The 25,722-nt window shown below is 42.3% G+C and overlaps 1 protein-coding gene across 2 annotated transcripts; it reads left to right on the top strand.

The window, feature by feature from the left end:
* Positions 1 to 2,685: 2,685 nt before the first annotated feature.
* On the top strand, positions 2,686 to 19,661 carry LOC133559290 (multiple coagulation factor deficiency protein 2 homolog). Of its 2 annotated transcripts, XM_061910906.1 has the most exons (5): positions 2,704 to 2,814; positions 12,016 to 12,060; positions 14,801 to 14,965; positions 15,072 to 15,231; positions 18,889 to 19,661. In XM_061910906.1, exons 3-5 carry the CDS (start codon positions 14,805 to 14,807, stop codon positions 19,018 to 19,020), a joined length of 453 nt encoding a protein of 150 aa, XP_061766890.1. In that variant the 5' UTR covers positions 2,704 to 2,814; positions 12,016 to 12,060; positions 14,801 to 14,804; the 3' UTR covers positions 19,021 to 19,661. The 2 variants fall into 2 exon arrangements, with proteins under 2 accessions (XP_061766891.1, XP_061766890.1); XM_061910907.1 differs by lacking the exon at positions 12,016 to 12,060 and having other exon boundaries at positions 2,686 to 2,814.
* Positions 19,662 to 25,722: the final 6,061 nt, after the last annotated feature.

The following is a 25,722-nucleotide window of genomic DNA, read 5'->3' as shown; positions in this document are numbered from 1 at the left end:
TATTTTAACTGTGGGTCCCTGTCCATAAGCGGTGTGCCTCGAGGGATGACCTTTTTGCAGAGCGGACTATGATATTAACAAAAGAAACAATAATGAAGTAAAAAACTATGTCTGTGTGTAAATAAAGAAATACATAAATAAATACTGTATTTCATTTATATTTTTTTCTGTTTTTCTTACCATTAGCATATACGATTATATAATAAAATAATACAAATAATAAACATATATTGTTGTGTTGGTGGCAGGGTTTGGGGATAAGTCTTATATATTGGAAGGGGGCGCTAAGGGATGATTTAACCAGGGCACCTCTGTGCGTATGAGACAGCCATGAGTGACTGCCTGAACGCCAGCCCTTCTATTCGCCCGATGATCAATTTATTTTCAATACAATTTGTAATTTTGAAACATACATGCATTTAAAAATGTTATTTTAAACCACTAATGGCAACATGGTTTACTTTTTATAATTTCGGTTTAAAAATTGTAACTTAAGTAAGTTAGATACCGTCGTTTTAAAATAATTTTGCTTGCAAGTTCAATAAACATATTCAGAATGAACGTATACCAGGTTTTTACATACAGAAAATACAGACAGTTGTGCATAATCCAGTAAATCAGGGGTCACCAACAAGGACCAGATGAGTAGCCCGCAGGCCTGTTCTAAAAATAGCTCAAATAGCAGCACTTACCAGTGAGCTGCCTCTATTTTATAAAATGTATTTATTTACTAGCAAGCTGGTCTTGCTTTGCTCGACATTTTTAATTCTAAGAGAGACAAAACTCAAATAGAATTTGAAAATCCAAGAAAATATTTTAAAGACTTGGTCTTCACTTGTTTAAATAAATTCATTCATTTTTTTACTTTGCTTCTTATAACTTTCAGAAAGATAATTCTAGAGAAAAAAATACAACCTTAAAAATGATCTTAGGATTTTTAAACACATATACCTTTTTACCTTTTAAATTCCTTCCTCTTCTTTCCTGACAATTTAAATCAATGTTCAAGTAATTTTTTTTTTTTTATTGTAAAGAATAATAAATATATTTTTATCCAATTCTTCATTTTATCTAGTTTTTTCGACAAAGAATATTTGTGAAATATTTCTTCAAACTTATTATGATTAAAATTTAAAAAAAATATTCTGGCAAATCTAGAAAATCTTTAGAATCAAATTTAAATCTTATTTCAAAGTCTTTTGAATTTCTTTTAAAATGTTTGTTCTGGAAAATCTGGAAGAAATAATGATTTGTCTTTGTTAGAAATATAGCTTGGTCCAATTAGTTATATATTCTAACAAAATGCAGATTGGATTTTAAACTATTTAAAACATGTCATCAAAATTCTAAAATCAATCTTAATCAGGGAAAAATACTAATGATGTTCCATAAATTATTTTTGTAATTTTTTCAAAAAAGATTCGAATTAGCTAGTTTTTATCTTATTTTTTTCGGTTGAATTTTGAATTTTAAAGAGTCGAAATTGACGATAAACTATGTTTCAAAATTAAATTTTCTTTTTTTTCCTGTTTTCTCCTCTTTTTCATGACCCAAGCAAAACACTTTTTACACTTACATACTAAAATAAATTCACCTACAACTTATTAAATAAAAACAGAAAAAACTACCAGCAGCGGTAAAGTTCAGATCCATGAAGAAAAGAAGAAAGTGAATGAATGTTTATACCTGAATACATTTACATGAGCATACAAATTTGTTTTCTTTTTTTTAATTATTTTTTTGTGGATAAAGTAACGTTTATGACAACCTTTTTCCAAAACACAATATGGAATGTTAGATACAACAGGATAATGAATACGTTTATCCTTTTTTTTTTTTTCAAAACACTTTCAAAAAAGTGGTATCCTAAAAATTTACCAAGGGACCCCATTTTTATGACTTCGTTCAATTAAGTTTTTTTGTCATCATTTATGCAAAAAACCTTCCGTAAAAGGAAAAAAAATGTACGACGGAATGACAGACAGAAATACCCATCCATCCATTTTCTACCGCTTATTCCCTTTTGGGGTCGCGGGGGGCGCTGGCGCCTATCTCAGCTACAATCGGGCGGAAGGCGGGGTACACCCTGGACAAGTCGCCACCTCATCGCAGGGCCAACACAGATAGACAGACAACATTCACACTCACATTCACACACTAGGGCCAATTTAGTGTTGCCAATCAACCTATCCCCAGGTGCATGTCTTTGGAAGTGGGAGGAAGCCGGAGTACCCGGAGGGAACCCACGCATTTACGGGGAGAACATGCAAACTCCACACAGAAAGATCCCGAGCCTGGATTTGAACCCAGGACTGCAGGACCTTCGTATTGTGAGGCAGATGCACTAACCCCTCTGCCACCGTGAAGCCAACACAGAAATACCCATTTTTTATATATATGTAGATTTATTTATTAAAGGTAAATTAAGCAAATTGGCTATTTCTGGGTCGCGGGGGGTGCTGGAGCCTATTTCAGTTACATTCCTGTGTATCAAACTCGTAGCCCTAAGCATTAATCAGTACCCAAGAAGTAGCTCTTAGTTTCAAAAATGTTGGTGAACCCTGCAGTAAATAAACGATGTGCTAATAACTCGACGAACATGACATGCAGGCGATACGAAGCAAACGTAGATTCGAAAATAAGATTGAGGTAACTATCTTGCTCCGCTTGCATTGTCTTTGGCAATTTGGACCAATCACAATGCGATGTCGTGTCACTGTGGAAATACGGCAAGCGTCGGGGTCTGTCAAATTTTCTTTGACTTTTCGTGGTCACTCTCCAGCTGAGAAACAAGACCCATCCTCGTAGAGTCAGGTGAATACATTTATTATTTACACCGCAACCATGCAAATGTTATAAACGCATTCCACTACAATACAATACATTCACCAGCCAGTGGTACTGGACGCGATGCTAATGTGAACTCCTTGCTAACGAGTAGTGTATCAACAAGCTGTGGACTATAACGTCACAAAGCCGCGATTGGAATGATCTGGAAAAAATTGAAGTCCGTTACTTGTTTAAAAAAAAAAAACATAATCAGATGTATTTCCATCCATCCACCCACTTGCAAACAAGTTGTGTTTGTTTCTGAATTTGAAATTGTGTTGAGTTGCTCTTGACGTTGTCTTGTACACCATTGTAAATGTGGACGAAGTGCAGTGGCTTCTCCTGTTTTATTGTAATGTAGGTTTTTGTTGTTCAGTATTGGTGTCAGATCCACTGTAATGATATCTTAAGGGGCTCTCCTAAATACAATTTTCATTGACATCAGGTTTTCCCATGGTTTTACCATGAATTGATTAACGTGGACCCCGATTTAAACAAGTTGAAAAACTTATTCGGGTGTTACCATTTAGTGGTCAATTGTACGGAATATGTACTGAACTGTGCAATCTACTGTAGCCGAGTGTCCTGGGTTCGCCTATACAGTGTAGTTATAGAATAAAATAATAAACGGGAGACATTAGATCAGGTCCGGTAGTCACCGCTTCTTTAATGTGTACTCCTTGTTAACTCTCTCTCCACAACAACACACACACTACGTCACCACCCCTACGGCAACTCTGAAAGGACAAAACTCCTCCTCACTCTCTGTAAACTTGGGACACCCTGAACTGTTTGTTACATACGTCCCCCCCTCAATTAGAAACGTCCCCGTTTCATTACAAACAAAATAGGTAACAAACAAGGGGAAATAGAACAGAGAAGAAAAAAATTCACCATCTTAATGCACACATAAAGTAACAACTTTTTTTTTTTTTTTTAACTGATCAACAGTATTGCATAGGATAGAACACTGGCCCCTCAAAACGTGCAAAAATCTTGCAGATGCAAAGGAGGTCGCACCACTCGCCCCCTGCGAGATAGTCCGGGCCTAAACCCTAAAGAATTCCCCCACAGTCCATTGTCCAACTCCCCGCACTGTGGGACCTGGGGAAGCGGTGAAGCCTCCACAGTAGGCAAGCTCCCAAGTGCTAACGGAGAGGAAGGCACCTCCTGTGCAGGCAAAGGCAACGTGTACGGCTTCAGTCCGTCATGATGCACTACTTGGGCTCGCTCCATCAGGTCCAGAGGGTTGATGATGCGGTATGTCAAGCCCGCTTCCCCTCCAGAGACCAGCACCTGCATCACTCGATACGGGCCCTTCCAGTGTGGCGCCAGTTTAGTACGGCTTTCAGTAGGGTTATTCAGCCACACCAACGCGCCCTCTTTGTGTGCCCGATGACAGCTCTTTTCGTTAGAATACAGTCTCTGTCTCTCATGAGCCTCCACTGAATTAAGCCTGGCTGCACTGAAGGCCGACTCCAGCCGTTCAGCCATAACTGACACATAGTCCGTCAGGATCCCCGAGCCCCGAGAATCCAGGACACTAGAGGGCAGCAATGTCTCTGCAGGAACCCGGGCCTCACGCCCGTGCATGAGGTAAAAGGGGGTGAACCGGGTGCTGGCGTGCTTAGACGTGTTGTATGCAAAGGCGACCTGCTTCATATATGTGTCCCACTCACCCCCGTGAGAAATCAACATTTTAGCTAACTGGTCGATCAAAGTCCGATTATGACGCTCCACCATGCCATCAGATTTGGGATTATAGGCAGTGGTGCGTGTCTTTTTTATTCCAAGCAACTGGCACAGCCTCTGGGTGACTTCTGCTTCGAACTGGCGACCCTGATCGCTATGCAGGATTTCGGGGACACCCTGCACCAAAACATAGTCCTCAAACAGGCAGCGAGCGACAGTGTGAGCTGTTTGTTTGGGCAGTGCATACAGTGTAACAAACTTAGTGAAGTAGTCCTCCACCACTAGAACATATCTGTTCCCCTGTGACGTTAAGGGCAACTCCAAAATGTCCATGGCCACCCTCTGGAGGGGGCGACAAACTTGGGATCCCCCCATGGGAGCCCTTGGCCCGGGGACCGGGCACCGGCGGGTCTGACACGCTCTGCACTGCTCACACCACCGCCGGATGTCTCTCAGCATGAAGGGCCAGTAGTAAGATTGCCGGGCCTTTTCCCACACACGTTCCGCGGAAAAATGGGCAGCGGCCGGCCCCCCGTGTAACTGTTGTAGAAGCTCCGGCACTATGGAGGCGGGAACCACAACTTGAATTTGCGGCTCTCCCACGGTTGCAGGCGGTGACGTACGACACAACAATCCCTCCTTAACTGACAGCCGGTGAAACTCAGTCCATAAATTCCTTACCCCGGCGGAAGACCCGCGGGGGAGCACGCGAGGCCGACGGGGAACGCCCTGTTCCAGCCAAGCCAGCACCGTAAAAATGTCTGTGTCCTGACGCTGTAGTGACTGCAATTCTCCCTCAGCACCACAAAGAGAATATCGAGAAGCCAGGTCTGCCTGCTCTCCGTCCGCGGACGGGCAGCCATCCGATGCCCCCACGGAAGCCACCGTGTGCAGTCCTGCTGGTGTAGCGTCTAGCTCAACGGGATCAGGGGTTGCCGGCCGACGGGACAGTGCGTCAGCGTTTTTATGGCGGGAGCCATCTTTGTGCACCATGGTCCAGTCGAACGGATCCAGCTCCAGCACCCACCTGCTTCTTCGTCCGGTGGGGTCATTATCAATAGCCATGTGTCTGAGACCCAAAAGAGGGCGATGGTCAGTGATGATGGAGAACGCCGACATCCCCACATAGTGTTTAAACTCACGCACCGCCCACACGACAGCCCATAGTTCTCTGTCAAACGTAGACCATCTTTTCTTCGTGTGTGTGAGGGCCTGGCTGGCGTAGGCTACTACTCTCTCCCGACCACCATCCTCCTGGGCCAGCACTGCTCCAACAGCATCCTTAGAAGCGTCCGTGTACACTTTAAAAGGAAGGGAAAAGTTAGGCAGTGTAACCACTGGTGAGGAGGTGAGTACTTGCTTGAGGTGAGTGAAAGTAGCATCGCAGTCAGCTGACCATTCAAAGGGTACATTTTTCCCTGCCAGGTGATTCAGTGGTGCAGCATGTTGTGAAAAATTACTCACAAATCTCCTATAATAGGAGCACAGGCCCACAAAGGCCCTGACCTCTGAGGGGGTACGGGGGGTTGGCCATGTTCTCACCTTATCAGTGTTTCTTGGGTCGGGCAGGAGACCACATCTAGAGACCACATGGCCGAGAAATACCACGTGGTCCCGGGCAAAGTGGCACTTTCTGGGATTTAGCTTTAGACCCGCTAACTGAATTCTGGACAGGACTTCCTCCAGGTGTACGAGGTGGTCCTCGAAGGTACGGCTATAAATTAATATATCGTCCAAGTACACCATACAAATGTGCCAAGGCAGACCCCTCAAGATGAGCTCCATCATGCGCTGAAAGGTGGCCGGAGAGTTCGTCAGACCCATAGGCATGGCCCGCCACTGATACAAGCCTCTGCCGGTAGTGAACGCTGTTTTCTCTCGGTCCTCCTCAGCTACTTCAACCTGCCAGTAGCCATTTGAAAAGTCAAGTGTGCTGAACCAGACGGAACCAGCCAGCGCGTCCAGGCTATCATCCGCTCGGGGGAGGGGGTGTGAGTCTTTAATGGTCACTGCGTTGAGCCGACGATAGTCGATGCAGAACCTCCATTGTCCCCCTTTTTTCCTCACTAGCACCACAGGGGATGCCCAGGGACTGCAGCTCTCTTCCACCACTCCGTCCGCCAGCAACTCAGCCACCTGACGTTCAATCTCTGCACGTTTTTCAGGAGATGCACGGTAAGCGCGTTGCTTGATGGGGTTGTGGTCTCCAGTTCGGATTTGGTGTTTGACTTGGGTGCACTTGCCCGTGTTTTTCCCTGACACGTTGAACACATCCATGAACTCCTGTAGCAGTCCCACCAGCTCAGCTCTTTGCTCTGTGGAAATAGGAGACTCCTCCAAGGAGATAAGACCTGCAGGAGCTGTCGGGGTGGCTGTACTACAGATAGGGGCACATGGGGGTATTAAAATGTCACTTTCTGCCACCGGGTAAAATTCCCCCAGGTGCAGCCCCCGTTTAAGTTCCACCGCTTCCCCTGTAGGGTTGAGGATGCGGACCAGAGTCACCCCGCCCTTCACAGTTTTCACTGAATGGGCCACTATTAGTCCTGTTGCTTCTGGAATGTTAGGCTCCAGATAACCCTCAAAGTTTGTGATAAGTCGGCCCGTCCCCGCAGACGAGAGAATGTCTACCGGCACTAAAGTCTCGCTTAACGGGGGAATGATTCGGACATCAGCTAGTGACACGTTACAACATTGTGGGACTAATTCCTGATCCCAGAGCAGGGGGACAGTAATGTCCCATAATTGTAAAACACCCCTTCTTAAGTCCAGTAATGCATGATTCCTGCTTAGAAAATCCAGTCCGAGCAAGACACACTGGGTGGATTCTCTCAGTACATAAAAGGTGTGCTGCCAGCATGTAGGGCCCAAACGGAAGGTGACCTCAATAGTACCCAGTGTGTCCAGCATCTGTCCATTCACTGCACGTGTATCAACATAGTTCCTTTTCAGGGGTCTGTTTCTCAGTGCCGGGACTGACTTGCGGAAATCAGCACTAATTAGTGACACAGTGGCCCCTGAATCGACTAACATGAAGGCTTCTGTACCTTCAACCACACCCCTTACAAAAGAAGTTGGATGGTTATTACCTTTCATGCTAGTAGTGTCATTGAAAAAGTCTTGACATACGGGGCCCTCAGTCCGAGTGGCTGGTGTTTGGGGCACAACACCAGCTACTGACCGTTTCCCTGATGGTTGACGTCTGTATTACGCTCCTGTGGCAGAAAATGCACGCCACGTCTCCTGGGCTCTTCTTCACGCCGGGCGCGCCAGCCCGGACTAGGGCTCCTGCCTCCCGGCAGCCTAGTGGGGTCCGAGCGATAACCCCGTGACGGGAAGCCCCCTTGGGACGGGAACTGGTCCCGATCGGGGGAGCGGCCACGGTGTCCCTCTCTGTTGAATCTCAGCTGGCATCCTCTTTCTCCGCAGTTACAGCTACAGTGCCCCCCCGAAGACGAACGGGGCCTCTGTCCCCTTGTGTCCATGCTGCGCGCTTTCAGTCTTTGGTTTTCCTCATACATCTCTTTTATTTCACTTTTCATAGCATACATTTCCTCTGTTAATTTCTCCACGGCTCTCTGCAGGCTGTCAGACGTTGACACAGACTGCACAGAGGGGCCCACTGCAGTGTAGGTACTCAAACAGTCTCTCTGTAGAGCCACTCTGGCATTCTCACATCGCTCCGCCACTTGCAGAGCCTCCTCCAGGTCAGTCGCTCCCAGCTCAAGACACTTGGCCTTCAACGCCGGGTCTAGACCGGCCAGAAAGCGCCGAAACTTCTCCTCTCTCTGCGCGATGGCTCCATAATCCGGGAACGCCTCTGTGACCAGCCGGCTCACGTCTGCAGCAAAGACCTCCAAGCTCTCCCCTGGAGCACGCACCCGGGCAGATAGGCTGGCCCGGAAGCGTTCCATTAATTGTCTTTGCCCAAAAGCTGCCCCCAGTCTCTCTTTCACTGCAGCATAGTCTGATTTAGTCCCATCCGGGAGACTGTCCCACAGCAGAAAAGCTGACTTACTGAGACGAGTCGGGAGAATCCTCACTAGCTCCTCATCGCAGCCGCGGCCGGCTCCCGCCGTCGCGCTAACGGCTACTTCCAACTGCCTTGCCCAGCTGAGAAAACTCTGGCTCCCGTCGCCGCTGAAAGGGGCGGGTAAATCCACTTTGACATTCATGGCTTGTGAGTGTCTATCAAACAAGCTGCCGGGCTTAAAAGGATCCTCGCCGCCACACCACATGTCCGAAAAAAAAAATAGCCGGGAAGCTTAGCAGCTAACTATACTGGTGCAGCTAACTGTGAACTCACGTGTCCTGTGTAAAACTTTCTTTTTTTTTTCAACACAGCGGTTAAAAGGATCCCACCGCTGCCACCAATGTAGCCGAGTGTCCTGGGTTCGCCTATATAGTGTAGTTATAGAATAAAATAATAAACGGGAGACATTAGATCAGGTCCGGTAGTCACCGCTTCTTTAATGTGTACTCCTTGTTAACTCTCTCTCCACAACAACACACACACTACGTCACCACCCCTACGGCAACTCTGAAAGGACAAAACTCCTCCTCACTCTCTGTAAACTTGGAACACCCTGAACTGTTTGTTACACTACTAATAAAAGTATCAATCAACCAATCAATTCCAACTAGATAGAGTCGTGGTCAAAAGTGTATTTATGCTTGTAAAGAACGTATATTAGGCTGACCATATTCTGAAATCCCAAAAAGAGGACACATATATGCGTGCCAAGGCCGGGACTCGGTGAAAATTTGCCAATTCTACTCGAACTTGCTTTATAAATAATACATTTTTTTCTCCTATGTTGACAGCAGTGTTGGCGCTAGGAACTTTTAAAATTGGGGTCCCTGGTACCCCATCAAGTCATAAAAATGGGGTCCCTTAGTACATTTTTAGGGTACCACTTTTTTGTAAGTGTTTTGAAAAAAAAAAGATAAATGTATGTATTATCCTGTTGTATCTAACATTCCATGTTGTGTTTTGGAAAAAGGTTGTCATAAACGTTACTTCATCCATTAAAAAATAATTCAAAAAAAGAAAACAAATTTGTATGCTTATGTAAATGTATTCAGTTATAAACATTCATTCACTTTCTTCTTTTCTTCATGGATCTGAACTTAACCACTGCTGGTAGTTTTTTCTGTTTTTATTTAATAAGTTTTAGGTGTATTTATTTCAGTATAAAAGTGTAAAAAGTGTTTTGCTTGGGTCATGACATGATGATAATTGTGTGCCAGGGCATACATACATTTTATATTTACCACTAAAATCTCTGGAGTCTACATCAACTTCTTATCGATCCCTCATTTCAAAATGTTTTAGTTATTTTTATGTTGTTTGTTTTCCTCCCTTTTTTTTGTCAAAAAAAACCTATGTTTTTAATGGCAAACGCACAAAATATGCAACATTTTCCACCAAAAATATTTTTCAAAGTAACGTGATGTAATGGGAACCTTGGATAGGTCAATAATTCATAATAACATTGATTTTGATTCAATATTATGTTTTGAGCAATGATATCAGTCAACATTGCAACTTTTTCTAAATTACATTTCACCTTTAAGCCTTTTTTCTCACTTTTGTTATGTTTTTGTTTATTTTAATAGTATGGGCCTTTAAAACATTAGCTTCGGGCCGCAAATGGCCTCCGGGGCACACTTTTGACACCCCTAATTCTGATAAATCAATCATAAAAAGCGGAGCCTGGCGACACATGCGCGTTTATCATGACTCTCTTGCTCTCTCTGTCCCTCCCTCACGAATGCTGCTGCGTGCGCACACACCTTCACAATTTGTTTAGTTTTTTACCCCTTCTTAACTTTCGTACATCAAAAATACCGTACACGCAACCCTAACTCAAAATACCGGACTTTTGAGGCATTTAAGAAATTCCGCCCGGACAGCCCCCGCAAAAGAGGACATGTCCGGGGAAAAGAGGAAGTATGGTCAGTTTAACATATATGTTGTAACTCAGTGTTTTTCAACCACTGTGCTGCGGCACACTAGTGTGCCGTGAGATATTGTCTGGTGTGCCGTGGAAAATTATGCAACTTCAACTAATTTATGCCAAAAATATTTTTTTACAAATCAATAATTATATAATCTGCCAATAATGTGCCGTTGCTTAGTGTCTGTGCCGTGTAAAACTCGGCAGGGTAACCACGTAATACTCCATGTCAGTAGGTGGCAGCATCACTTTGTAAAAGTCAAAATGTGTCAGGTGAGACAAGGATGGTTTGTTGTGAAGGTGGACCCCGACTTACCAAATTGAAAAACTTATTCAGGTGTTATCATTAATTGGTCAATCGTACGAAATATGTACTGTACTGTGCAATCTACTAATAAAAGTCTCAATCAATTAATCTATCCCGATATGCAGACCACAGTGAGAGGCAGTGTGCAGGTAAAAAAGGTATGTAATGCTTAAACCCAAAATGAACAAAAGAGAAAGGAAAAAGCTACGCAAAACGAAAGTCAAACTGAACTGGCTACAAAGTAAACAGAGACAGAACGCTGGACAACAGCAAAAACTTACAGCGTCCACAAAATACATCTGTACGTGACACGACAATCAACAATGTCCACACAAAGAAGGATAGCAACAACGTAGATAGCCTTGCTTGCTAACACAAAGTAAATTTTTTTAACGTTTTCTAGTGGTGGTGTGCTTCCGGATTTTTTTTATGACAAAAATGTGCCTTGCCTTAAAAAAGGTCGAAAAACACTGTTGTAACTCAAGACAGCCGTGACATTATAATGTCACGGCTGTCTTGAGTTTCCAATAATTTCCACAACTCTTACTTTTTTGTGATAGAGTATTTGGAGCACATGCTTTTTGGTCGCAAAAAAACATTCATGAAGTTTGGTTCTCTTATGAATTTATTATGGGTCTGCTGAAAATATGCTGGGTCAAAAGTATACATACAGCAATATTCATATTTGGTTACGTGTCCCTTGGCAAGTTTCACTGCAATAAGGTGCTTTTGGTAGCCATCCACAAGCTTCAGGTTGAATTTTTGACCACTCCTCTTGACAAAATTGGTGCAGTTCAGCTAAATTTGTTGGTTTTCTAACACTGACTGGTTTCTTCAGCATTGTCCACATGTTCTCAATGGGGTTTAAAGGCTTCCTGAAACCCACTACTACCGACCATGCAGTCTGATAGTTTATATATCAATGATGAAATATTAACATCGCAACACATGCCAATACGGCTGGTTTAGTTTACTAAATTGCAATTTTAAATTTCCCGCTGAGTTTCTTGTTGAAATATTTCCTGTCAGGAAATATTAGCGCATCACCACTTACTGCTAAAAGTCGTCTCTTTTCATCGCTCAATTACACAGTATTCTGAATCTTTTGCAATGTTTTCAATTAATAATGGAGAAGTCAAAGTAGAAGGATGGAGTTGGGAAGCTTTAGCCTTTAGCCACACAAACACACAGTGATTCCTTATTTAAAATTCCCGTGACTTCCCTCAGATACTGGCCTCAAGACACCTGTGGACACACCCCTCCAACTATCAGGTACTATTTAATCTCACTAAAACACTAGCAACACAATAGAAAGATAAGGGATCTCCCAGAATTATCTTACTAAATGTGTCTAAAAACATCTGAATCCGTCCCAACTTTATTTTTATTTTTATTTTTTTCTCTAGTCCTTCGCTATCAATATCATCATCCACGAATCTTTCATCCCGCTCAAATTAATGGGGAAATTGTCATTTTTTCGGTCCGAATAGCTCCTGCTGCTGGAGGCTCCCATTAAAGACAATGTGAGGACGTGAGGAGCCCTCACCCTTGTGACGTCATCGTAAAGGCAAGGCTTTTTTATCAGCACCAAAAGTTGCGAACTTTATCGTCTATGTTTTTTACTAAATAAATGCTTTCAGCAAAAATATGGAAATATCGCGAAATGATCAAGTATGACACATAGAATGGACCTGCTATCCCCGTTTGAATAAGAAAATCTCATTTCAGTAAGCCTTTAAGTCAGGAGTTTTGGAAGGCCAATCCAAAACCTTGATTGTAGCCTGATTTAGCCATTCCTTTACCACTTTTGATGTGTGTTTGGGGTCATTGTTCTGTTGGAACACCCAAATGCGCCCAAGACCCAACCTCCGGGCTGATGATTTTAGGTTTTCCTGTAGAATTTGGAGGTAATCCTCCTTTTTCATTTTCCCACTTACTCTCTGTAAAGCACCAGTTCCATTAACAGCAAAACAGACCCAGAGCATAATACTACCACCGCCATGCTTGACGGTAGGTCGGGTGTTCCTGGGATTCAAGGCCTCACCCTTTCTCCTCCAAACATATTGCTGGGTATTGTGGCCAAACAGCTAAATTTTTCCTTCATTTGACCACAAGACTTTCCTCCAGAAGGTCTTATCTTTGTCCATGTGATCAGCAGCAAACTTTAGATAAGCCTTAATCGCTTCTGGAGCAAGGGCTTCCTTCTTGCATGGTAGCCTCTGAGTCCATGGCAATGCAAAACACGCTTGACTGTGGACACTGACACTTGTGTTCCAGCAGCTTCCAATTCATTGCAGACCTGCTTTTTGGTAGTTCTCTGTTGACTCTTGATCATCCTGACCAATTTTCTCTCAGCAACAGGTGATTGCTTGCGTTTTCTTCCTGATTGTGGCAGTGAGAAAACTGTGCCATGCACTTTATGCTTACGAACAATTGTCTGCACAGTTGATCATGGGACCTAAGCAGCTTTGAAATGGCTGCAAGTGACTTTCCTGACTTGTTCAAGTCAATGATTCATTTTTTCAGATCTGTACTGAGTTCTTTTGACTTTCCCATTGTCGCGTTTGTAACCGTGTCTAATGACTGCATCACATGAGCCCTATTTAAATGGGTTCAGAGAAGTCAAAACAATCATAATCATTCACATGAAGTTAAGAGGCCATGCCATGAAACTAATAAGATTTGATTGTAACTTTTCTACATCACCAAAATTGGTAATGTATGTTGCTGTGTATACTTTTGACCCAGCAGATTTGTTCACATTTTCAGTAGATCCGTAATAATTTCATAAAAGAACCAAACTTCATGAATATTTTTTGTGACCAAACAAGTATGTGTTCCAATCACTCTGTCACAAGGAAATAAATAAGAGTTGTAGAAATGAATGGAAACTCAAGACAGGCATGACATTACGTCCTTCACAAGTGTATGTAAACTTTTGACCACAACTGTATGTTTGTGTGGTTGGCATAGAAAAATATTGCCAGCATCCCATAGATTTATTATTCGTATAATGTTTTTCAGCACTATTAATTGTGTACACGGGTATGATTATTCACATGTTTTCAATCTGTCTCCATCTAATGTAGTGTTTCTCAAATAATGGGGCAGGTGGCATGCGATGGCAGGGATTACACACGCGACCCCGAAAACATGCTTTATCAGTATCATGATTTAAAAACCCGTGCACTACAAATTTTGATTAAAAAAAAAATCAGCACAATTTCTCCAATTATTTTTGGTTTTGTAGATTGAAGTGTTATAATTATTGTGCTCCTGGGTTTTAATATTGCTGATACATTTTAATTTGCTTATTATTATTAAGTTGATTACATTTACCAGTATCAAATAGTTATTGTTTAAATAAGGATTAAATGTTTTTGAATGTCAGACAAATTGATGCACTTTTAATCTTTTTGGTTACAAACCAAACAACTATGTTAATGAAGTTATCATTTGCTGTCTGTTGATCCACTTTTTGTTTTCTCCAATGTTGATAGGGAAACAATGTCATGTTGAGGATGTAGTTGTGGTTTGTGTGCATGGGAGAGAGGAGAAAGTTTGGAACTTAAAATAATTGAGAAGCACTGATCTAACCTAAACCTTCCACTTGCATGTTGTCCATTTGTCATAATATAATACAGTGGATTTCAATAATTTTTTTTTACCTCAGAAGAAACTTGGCTCTCCAGATACCATCTTAATAACCAACATTAAAATACAGTAGCATAGTTGACCTAAAAAATCATTATAAACAAGGCAGAGGTTTTATTTAACAAGTATATTTGATATTTTGGCCAATGTAACATTGCACATAGTTTGGAGTGTAACACTGTGTTTGATTTTAGGAAAATAAAACACTCTACTTGAATCAAGTGATTCTTTGGCGTACCACTAGTGGTACATGTACCACAGTCTGGTAAAATATGATAGAATATAATACTAAACAGTAAGCAGCAGTGAATTCATTTTTCACGTAACATTGCTTTATGTGTGTCCTTTTGCCTTGCAGCACGATGAGAAGCAGCAGATGTGGTCTCCTCCTTTTCCTGTCCTCCTGTCTGCTGTGTGTTCACTGTCATGGGGACCATATGCAGAGACAGCCGCCTGTGGTTGAGAGTGGTGCCACCTTATCGAGTCACGGTCGCTTTGACAAAGCGGTGGTCCAAGATAAAGAGTGAGCAATGTCTGCATAACCGTCATGTGGCTGAACTATTGAGGCTGTATTCTGATGAACTTTGAGCAGACAGGAGCAGCGTGAACTCCTCTCTCTTGTTTTGCAGCCACATAATGGAGCATTTGGAGGGTGTCATTGACAAACCCGAGAAAGAAATGTCGCCCCAGGAGCTTCAGCTGCACTATTTCAAGATGCACGATTACGACGGCAACAACCTGTTGGATGGACTGGAGTTAGCTACAGCTATTATGCATGTCCACAGAGAGGTAAGAAGCTGTGCTCTGTGTATTTGCTCTTCTTGAGGTGAGACCAGAAGTGGATGTAAACATTTGCTACTTACTAACTCTTGAAGAACATGGACTTCTTGAACATGCTCAAATTTGAATGTTCCTCTTATTGTTTAATTGTTTGAGTGACAGTGCAGGTTTATATAGTAACACAATATGTTTGCTAGAACCTAAATACATTTTTTTCCCCATTTAATTTTTTCATTCCTTGCACCCAGAATTCAGTTTATCTCATTTTCAAAAGTGAAACATGTTTGATAGGTCCGTAATTCTCAAACACCTGACTTTTAAGTTATTTTTCAAGATATATGTTGTCTTCCATCCATCCATTTCTACCGCTTATTCCCTTTTGGGGTCGCGGGGGGCGCTGACGTCTATCTCAGCTACAATCGGGTGGAAGGCGGGGTACACCCAGGACAAGTTGCCACCTCATCCCAGGGCCAACACAGATAGACAGACAACATTCACACTCACATTCACACACTAGGGCCAATTTAGTGTTGCCAATCAACTTATCCCCAGGTGCATGTCTTTGGAAGTGGGAGGAAGCCGGAGTACCCGGAGGGAACCCACGCATTCACGGGGAGAACATGCAAACTCCACACAGAAAGATCCCAAGCCTGGGATTGAACCCAAGACTGCAGGCAGGACCTTCGTATTGTGGGACAGGTGCACTAACCCCTCTTCCACCGTGAAGCCCTATATGTTGTCTTTAAAAATGTAAATAGACTGTTGAAGCTTTCATGCTGTAACTATTATAAAGCATCTATTCACAGTAGGGTCTGCGCGATTAATCGATTTTAAATAGTAATTCAAATTCATTAGGATGAAGTTTAAAAAAAGACAATCGTTAAATCGATGTTCCTGTCCATCATGTTTTTCGGCTCCAAGCTAGGCTCCTCCTTCCAGCAAGTGTACGCTTCACTCCAAATCTGCATAGACCATCATCATCATCATCGTCATCTTTGGCGGTCACTTAAACGTATGACGATTCTCCTGGTAGGGGTGTATCACTTTATGGAGGATGCTTGTGCGTGACTTAGTTTAACGTGGGGAGACTGGTGCACAGACAGTCACCATACGATCCTTGACAGAATCGGGTCAGGGGTCCAGTGGCATGGAGTCCAAGACGACTGCAGCCTTCCTCCGCCATCGCAGCCGTTGTGTTAGTTCTTAAATCTACCGTCTTCCGGCTGCTCCGCCGTTGAGGTCTTCACCGTATCTCTGGCTGGGGGCAGTCAGGTGCTAGGCCTTTGCCAAGGGCCACCTGGGGTAAAAATAGTAAAGGGCTTAACTTCCTAGTGCCCCAAGACCCTATAGAGGAGCCTCCACTGCCGGATGCACTTCAATGTCATGCCCATAGACATATGGTGCTCCGCACACAAACACAAGCACACATCAGTGTTAACCATTTTATTTATTTATTTTTAGGAAAAAAATAAAAATAAATAAATGTGGAGTTGGCACTTCCGGGTTCGCTTCACAACATCTCACTCAAAGCTGCTTTGCCAGAGAATAAGCTGCAGCAGAAGGGTTGTCAATTTTGCGACTTTGACGTTATACTTAACGAGGTGAGGTGTCTAAGTGAAAGAGGATTCTTGTGTTGCCTGTTTATTCGGTAATCAGATGCAAACGTTTGCAAAGGTCATGGTATTTTCACCATGTGAGCAGAGAGCGTGCATAAAACCTTGTGCAAATTGTTATGTTTGTTGCTTGTTTGTACAATGCAGAAAGTCTTTATTTACAACTGTGCAGGAAACTCTTTACTTTCGGTTCTATTGTACTGGTAAGACTTCTGGATAATGTACTTACAAGTACCAAAATACAGAAAACATCCAGAACCTTGATCACATCTAAAAGTGGTAGCAAGTTGAAGACACATCTTGGAGAAACTTTTTCCACGTTTGGTTAAACTTTGCTTTCCTGGTGAAATATGTAAACCAGTGATGTTCAATGTGTGAGTTGGGTGTCATTTGTGGTACAGTGCTTTTTTCATGGATATAATATGAACAATACAAAAACACAAAAATAGAGCTAAGATGCATAATGAAAAAGATGACATTTGGATACAAATAAAAGGATGCCAAGTTTCAGAAAATGACAAGCCTTAGACTTTGGTGGCATGATGCGAAATATGGCCGTTTTCACACTGATTTGGCTTGTTTTTAATCTTGGTTTGTTTTCAAGACTGATGTCCTCTCCTCCAGCAGATCTCCCTGCACTAATGCAAGTCTTATTGAACCAGAAAATAAAAATGAAAATCATTTCCACTGTTTTCTCTGCTGGCTCTTCTGTCTCATCCTCTGTGGATGAGACAGAAGAGCCAGTGTTCTCACTTTGTATCTCTTCAACATCTCCGTCCTCAGTGTCCTCAATCTCTTCTGATCTCTCTTCATCTTCAAGTGTTGCCAACTCCTAAGTGAGGAACATTGCTATTTATTGGCTGTCATAAAATTTGCAAAATGAGACCTATTGCTCATTTGCATAATTGATGACAATAAACGCTGGAGGATAGAGGAATAACGTAGTGGGAGACGTAAAAAGCGAGTTAAAAATGCGAAATAGAATTGTAAATTAATTTTCTATTGTTGATTTCTGAGTTTAGTTTTATTTTTGTATGTTATAAATCGTTAAAGGTTAAGATTGTCAAATTTCATCAAAAGACTGACAGGTTGTGATATTCACGAAGGAACCAAATCTGTTGACTGGCCATAACATGAATGACATTTAGTGCTTTTAACCGTGTTGTTCTGTCTTCCAGTAGTCCATCGCATTACTACTCGTATATGGATTATTTATTTATCACTTGAATCAATGTTTGTAAGTTTAACAATATAACTAAAACTACTCCCACTTGCTAAACCAGTGTGATGTGGGTTGGAGTGTTTTCATGCATATTCTTATGTGCTACCGTAACTTAATGAAGCTAGCGTCGTGAGCATTAGCTAATATGCCAACACATTTACGAGTGTCTGTGTTAGTATTATTAACTTAGAATGTCATTCTTTTTTGTATCATTTCAGTTCCACAAATTCATTTCAGAAATTTCACAAATCCACCCAAACGTCACTGTGGAGTCATTTAGTCTGCTTAGCCGATTGGAGAGCTAGCTTCCGCAGCTAGTGGGTCCATGACGATGACTTCTGTTTTGTTTGATTAACCGTTTTACTGCTGTGTTACAGGCACCGTTTGGAAACAATTAAGAACTAATACACATTTACAAAATCTAACTGTGGAGATAACTTATTTCACAATGTATATATCTGCGGCTTAGATTCTGGTGCTGCTATAATATATGAGAAAATATTTTTAAGTGTTTTAGTGTTTGCGGCTTGTATACCAATGTAGTATAGTCCGGAAAATACACTATGTATAACTTTTCTTTAGCCTTTTCTATTAGCCTATTTCATAAAAAAATCACAAGATGACATCAGCAACCCGCATCCCTCTTGTTGTGTTCTGTAGTTTTGAGGTTTCATTTGTGGCCAAAATCATGCCGCCCTATTTTACTGTATAAGCAATATGAGGTTACATTTGGCAGACATACAGCTGTTTTAAGAGGTTTTGGAACATTACTACTATGACTTTTTTTCTACCTGAGTACTCAGTTACTTTCCTTTCTTTTCCTTTATTTAGGAAAAAGGGGAAAACAGCCAGCCGATGCGCGAGGAAGATCTAATGAATCTAATCGACGACGTTCTGAGAGACGATGACTTAAACAATGATGGTTACATAGACTACGCCGAGTTCGCCAAATCACTGGAATAACACATCACCTCACACAATGCTGTCTTTGCCCACAACACAGCAAAATGGAACCTGCACAGCCTTCAGAGTGGCCACTTGTTTTAAACATCATTTTCTTTTGCAGGAATCAGTCGAGTTTTCTTTGCCATCTTGCAGCAAGCGAGATCATTCACAGCAAAACACAACATCAAACATTACCCTGTGGGTGACATGTCTGCACTATTAATGATTGTAAACTCCTACAATAGTGCCTTTTAAAGGGGCCACTTCATCCAAATCACATTTATTGGTATATTCTCAAGCTAAAAATGAACTGGGCCGCAGCTGGATAACAACTCAAACCAAAAGTGTAATACTTAAAAAAAACAAAAACAAAATGCAAATCTGCTTGAACGTTGTATTTGGATGACGATATCTACACATCTGAGCCAATTACTGCGCATCAAACTGCTACTTATCTGGAATGTAACACTGTGTGCATCCAGCATTTACTTGTCATGAATGTATCATTACATTGTGAATGTATCGCAGTGCCATTCTGTGAAATGCTGCCTCTTTATCACTGGATGAGATCATCGAGAAGTGCGCTAGTGTGTGTACAAGCTCATAAAACGTACTCTTACTAAGCTTACTTTGTATTTCCAGTAAACACCTCAACAAATTTTGGGATGTCAGCTGCCATTTTTGTTCATCTGCGATTTTTGATAATGTACAGTTAATTAAAGATGAAGTCTATAGTACAGTTTATTAAAGATGAAGATATTATATATATATATATGTATGTCTAGTGTTGATTCTTCAGTTTGTCTTGTTGAATAAAAATATTTATGAAAATGTGAACTATTAAAAACTATAATCAGCAGACTTTGACGTTTTTTGTTTCTTTATTGTTTCCCATTACTGCAAAGAAGTAACCATTAAGGCAGTGGCACATTATTGTAAAATAAAGACAAAACAAGCATAATAATTTAGTCCTTTTTATCATGTGACATCAAATATCCAACCCAGCCTATACCGAACTATTCAAAATGTGTCATAATTTAACTGTTGTTTGTTCTCGTTTCCTTTCATGTTGCCAACCTGCTCAAACCATTAGAAACAGCTCAACAGAATGCAGAACAGCCGCACCATTGCAAACTACAATAACTAGGTCAATTATACCATATTTATACAGCACAATTTTTAAACAAAACTACTGACCCAAAGTGCTGTACAAATTAAAAACGGAAAGGTAAAAGGTTAAAAAGTACAGAACATGCTATATACAAAACACAAGTTAAAAAGGTATAAAAAAAAAAAAAAAAAAAAAACACTATTTCAATGTTTAATGAATACTTCTGTGATTGTGAAACTGCACTACATAAATTGTAACCAACATGTTAAAAGCAGGGCTTAGTATGATGCAGCACAGTCAATAATCATTGCAACTTGTGACAAACTTTTTCATGTGCCCCTCTTTTCATGTGATTATGCTTTGGATTACATCTTCCCCAAAAGTTTGCTTCAAAAAGCAGGTCTGTTTGCCTGCTTATTTCCACTTTGGAAATAGAATTGTCTCACATCAACTTATATACATCAATATGATATTAATACATATGCGTATATCAATGAATATACAAATACAAATGTAATATCCAAATAAATGAATATGTATAAATGAACTTGTATTTTTAAATATATTTTTGAGATTTGAAAATATATACAAACAACATTTTTAAATATAAGTGTGACATACAAATAAATCAAATATTTGTATAAATAAATGTGTATTTATAAATATATTTCTGAGATTTGAATACAAACTATATATGCTTGATTTTGTATTTGTATTTACATAGAATTTGCAAATGTGGATCGCTCTTTTGCTTATGTGTCGATGAGACATTCCTCCCACAAACCAGATGCACAAATAAATGTGACCTACACACTCCTCTGAACAACCAGCAGAGGGAACTGCAGCCAGAGCGGTCTGGGTCACAGAGCATTATATGCAAAATGCCCGGAGTTCTCTGCACAAAAACAATCCAGGTCTTTACAGAGAGAACGCACAACTTGCCTGAGCTAGCTAATGTGAGCATTGTATTAGCTCATGCTGATATATCCAGTTAATCTGAAAGATCGTGCTAGTTGCTTATTTTATTGTAACAATGCCGTTTAATGACCTTGTCCTGATGGTCCGATCAGGATTCAGTGCCCTCTGCTGGTTGTTCAGGGGAATGTGTAGGTCACATTTATTTGTGCATCTGGTTTGTGGGAGGAATGTCTCATCGATACAAAAGCAAAAAAGCGATCCACATACGCAAATTCAATACAAATACAGAGACAAAATCAAGCATATTTATATTCATATCACAAAAATATAAATACAAATACACGTTTATTTGTACAAATTATTTAGTATGTCACATTTTTATATTTATAAATGTTATTTGTATATATTTTGAAATCTCAAAAATGTATTTACAAATACGTGTTTATGCAAATTATTTATTTGTATATTACATTTGTATTTGTATATTTATTAATATATGCACATGTATTAAAATCATATTGATATATATAAGTTTATGTGAGACAGGTCTTCTTCCATATCCCATGGAATCGAGGAATCCATTCACCCATCCATTTTTCTTCCGCTTTTCCGAGGTCGGGTTGCGGAGGCAGCAGCCTAAGCAGAGAAGCCCAGACTACCATCTCCCCAGCCACTTCATCCAGCTCCTCCCGGGGCATCCTGAGGCGTTCCCAGGCCAGACGAGAGACATAGTCTTCCCAATGTGTCCTGGGTTTTCCACATGGCCTTCTACCGGTCGGACATGCCCTAAATACCTCCCCAGGTAGGCGTCCGGGTGGCATCCTGACCAGATGCCCGAACCACCTCGTCTGGCTCCTCTCAATGTGGAGGAGCAGCGGCTTTACTTTGAACTCCTCACGGATGACAGAGCGTCTGACCCTATCTCTAAGGGAGAGCCATGCCCCCTGACGGAGAAAACTCATTTCGGCAGCTTGTACCCGTGATCTTGTCCTTTCGGTCATAACCCAAAGCTCATGACCATAGGTGAGGATGAGAATGTACAGTAATTGACCGGTAAATTGAGAGCTTTGTCTTCCGGCTCAGCTCCTTCTTCACCACAACGGATCGATACAGTGACTGCATTACTGAATACGCCGCACTGCGTCTTTACGATCAACTCTTCCCTCACTTGTGAACAAGACTCCGAGGTTCTTGAACTCCTCCACTTGGGACAAGAGCTCTTTCCCAACCCGGAGATGGACTCCACCCTTTTCCGGACAAGAACCATGGACTCGTACATGGAGCTGCTGATTCTCATCGCAGTCACTTCACACTCTACTGCGAACCGATCCAGTGAAAGCTGAAGATCCCGGCCAGGTGAAGCCATCAGGACCACATCATCTGCAAAAAGCAGAGACCTAATCCTGCAGCCACCAAACTAGATACCCTCAACGCCCTGACCGCGCCTAGAAATTCTGTCCATAAAAGTTATGAACAGAATTGGTGACAAAGGCCAGCCCTGGAGGAGTCCAACCCTCACTGAAAATGGGTCCAACTTACTGCCGGCAATGCGGACCAAGCTCTGACACCGATGATACAGGGATCGGAACGCCACAGCCAGACAGTCCGACACCGCATACAACCTGAGCACTCCCCACAGGACTTCCCAAGGGACACAGTCGAATGCCTTTATCTAAGTCCACAAAGCACATCTAGACTGGTTGGGCAAACTCTCATGCACCCTCAACGACCCTGGAGAGAGAGAGAGAGGACAAAAATCACACTGCTCCCCCTGAATCCGAGGTTTGACTAAATGGCGTAGCCTCCTCTCCAGTACACCTGAATAGACCTTACCGGAAAGGCTATGGAGTGTGATCCCACGATAGTTGGAACACACGCTCCGGTTCCCCTTCTTAAAGAGAGGAACCACCACCCCGGTCTGCCAATTCGGAGGTGCAGTCTTCAATGTCCACGCAATGTTGCAGAGTCTTGTCAACCAAGACAGCATCCAAAGCCTTAAGAAAATCAGGGCGGGTCTCATCTACCCCCGGGCCTTACCACCGAGGAGCTTTTTAACTACCTCGGCAAACTCAGCCCCAGAAAAAGGAGAGCCCACTACAGATACCCCAGGCACTGCTTCTTCATAGGGAGATGTGTAGGTGGGATTGTGGAGATCGTCAAAGTATTCCCTCCTCCGGTCCACATCATCCGAAGTCGAGGTCAGCAGCACACATCCTCACCATACACGGTGCACTGCTTTCCCTTCCTGACACGGCGAATGGTGGTCCAGAATCACTTTGAAGCTCGGCCCCTCTTTTCACCCGAGTGTCCAAAACATGAGACCGCAAATCCGATGACACAACTACAAAGTCGATCATGTAACTGTGACCTTGGGTGTCCTGGTGCCAAGTGCATATTTGGACACCCTTATGTTTGAACATTGTGTTTGTTATGGACAATCTGTGACAAGCACACAAGTCCAATAACAAAACACCACTCGGGTTCAGATCCGGACGGCCGTCCTTCCCAATCACACCTCTCCAGGTTTCACTGTCGTTGCCCATATGTGCGTTGAAGTCATCCAGCAGAACAAGGGAATCAACGGAGGGTTCACTCTGCAGTAATCCCTCCAGGGAATCCATAAAGGGCAGGTACTCTGAGCTGATTTTTGGTGCATAAGCACAAATAGTCAGGACACACACCCCCAACCATAGGCGGAGGGAAGCTACCCTCTTGTCTAATGGTTTGAACTCCAGCGTGCAGGCTTTGAGCCGGGGAGCAACGTGAATTGCCACCGCAGCCCGTCGCCTCTCACTGTGTGCAAAACCAGAGTGGAAGAGAGTCCAGCCCTTCTCGAGAGAACTGGTTCCAGAGCCCCTGTTGTGTGTTGAAGTGAGTTCGACTATATTTAGCCGGAACTTCTCCACCTCACGCACCAGGTCAGGCTCCTTACCCCCCAGTGAGGTGATGTTCCACGTCCCAAGAGCTAGCTCATGTAGTCGATGATTGGACCGCCAAGTGTCTTGCCTTCGGTTTCCGCCCAGCTCACACTGCACCCGACCTCTATGGCCCCTCCTATGAGTGATGAGCCGATTGGAGTTAAATATTTTCAATGGAATGTTATGTTTTTTTGTACAGTTCTATCTCCATCGGACCCTTTGGAATGGCATGCCAAAGTAACCAAAAGCTGTGTGTTTTTATCGTTGTATAGACAGTATTTTGGATTCAATACTGATATTAGTTTTTTTGGACATGGACATCATAAACGTCATTGTTACACAAAGGTCAATTCTTATTTATCACATTGATATCTTAATGATATGCTGTAATATAGTTTTATAATAAAAAAGGTGCTCCAAGAACATGAATACAGTATGTGAGAAAGGACATGTGACTGAGGTTTTGGTTAATACTCGACAGCCTAACTATAGTTTGGTGAACAATCTTGTTCCTGGTAGATGCTCAGCTCCAGTGGGAGGTGTCTAGGGGCTGCATGGAGGTCAGGGAGAACATAGTTGGTGTCAGGTTGCTCCTCAGGGGACTGTACCATTCCTCATGCTGATGTTGAGGGGTCACCTGCGGTGCATAGAGGGACAGGGGTACTGGCTGCCTGGTGGTGGGTGGTGGGGGAACATGGCGGCAGGCAGAACCGTGGCTAGGGGTTGAGCATAATAGTGCCGAGCCATGGACGGTGGGACGTGCATGCTGCCCAGCAGTGCCCTGTGGCCTGGTATAACACCCAGAGAAAGGGCTTTCTGGGACGCCCGCTCACGCTTACGCTGCTTGGCTCTTCTGTTCTGAAACCACACCTGTTGACACATAAAGGAAGATTCCAGATTGTTTTCCAGGAAGAGGAGAGAGGACGATGTATTCTTTTAAGATGCTCATATGAAACACTTAAGATCCAGTTTTTATACACTACTGTTTTTTCTACTCTTCTTTCATGGCATCCTGCAATTTTACTAACCTAATTCGAATATCATGTAATAAATTACTACAAAAATTGTTTAAGCGGTCTTGGCATTCATTAATTGACATCTCAAGTGCACCTCTTTTCCCCCATTTTTATAATTTATAAAAATCAGACAGAATGTTTATCCATCTAAGAAAATAAAAAGAAAATAGAGCAACCCCATGTCCCCCCTAATCTCACTTTACAATACTCATAAAGCAATTGAAAACACACACAAACACAATACTAATAAAGGTGAATCACAAATTATCAGTATCAATAACAATTGTAGACTTCGACTAAGACTTAGACAAACTTTGTCTAAAATACAACAACACTTCCATTGAATCTCATAGCCTTGACAAGCTCAATGCAGCCAAAAGCACTACTATTTTAAGTTCATTGAATAGATAAAAACAAATGCATATCTTCCAAAGACATGCACCTGGGGATAGTCTGATTGGCGACACTAAATTGGCCCTAGTGTGTGAATGTGAGAGTGAATGTTGTCTGTCTATCTGTGTTGGCCCTGCGATGAGGTGGTGACTTCTCCAGGGTGTACCCGCCTTCCGCCAGAGTGCAGCTGGGATAGGCTCCAGCCTCACTGCGCCCCGGAAAGGGACAAGCGGTAGAAAATGGATGGATGGACTAGTTATCTAATCCAGAGTAAATGCATTTTTTTTTACTGATATCATCTTCATATTTTATGAGTCGGACTATTACCATCTATTAATTTCAGTTTTGTTGTATAATGCATTGC

Source organism: Nerophis ophidion, linkage group LG09 (assembly GCF_033978795.1).
Source record: "Nerophis ophidion isolate RoL-2023_Sa linkage group LG09, RoL_Noph_v1.0, whole genome shotgun sequence".
NCBI lineage: Eukaryota > Metazoa > Chordata > Actinopteri > Syngnathiformes > Syngnathidae > Nerophis > Nerophis ophidion.
The sequence above is the reverse complement of the archived record's forward strand: the minus strand, read 5'-3'. Positions and strand labels throughout refer to the sequence as shown.

Excerpts from the sequence above, each read along its gene's own strand:
- LOC133559290 (XM_061910907.1), top strand. The coding sequence starts at position 14,805 with ATGAGAAGCAGCAGATGTGGTCTCCTCCTTTTCCTGTCCTCCTGTCTG. Across the intron at positions 14,966-15,071 it reads GCGGTGGTCCAAGATAAAGA|CCACATAATGGAGCATTTGG; the intron begins GTGAGCAATGTC and ends CTTGTTTTGCAG. Across the intron at positions 15,232-18,888 it reads TTATGCATGTCCACAGAGAG|GAAAAAGGGGAAAACAGCCA; the intron begins GTAAGAAGCTGT and ends TCCTTTATTTAG.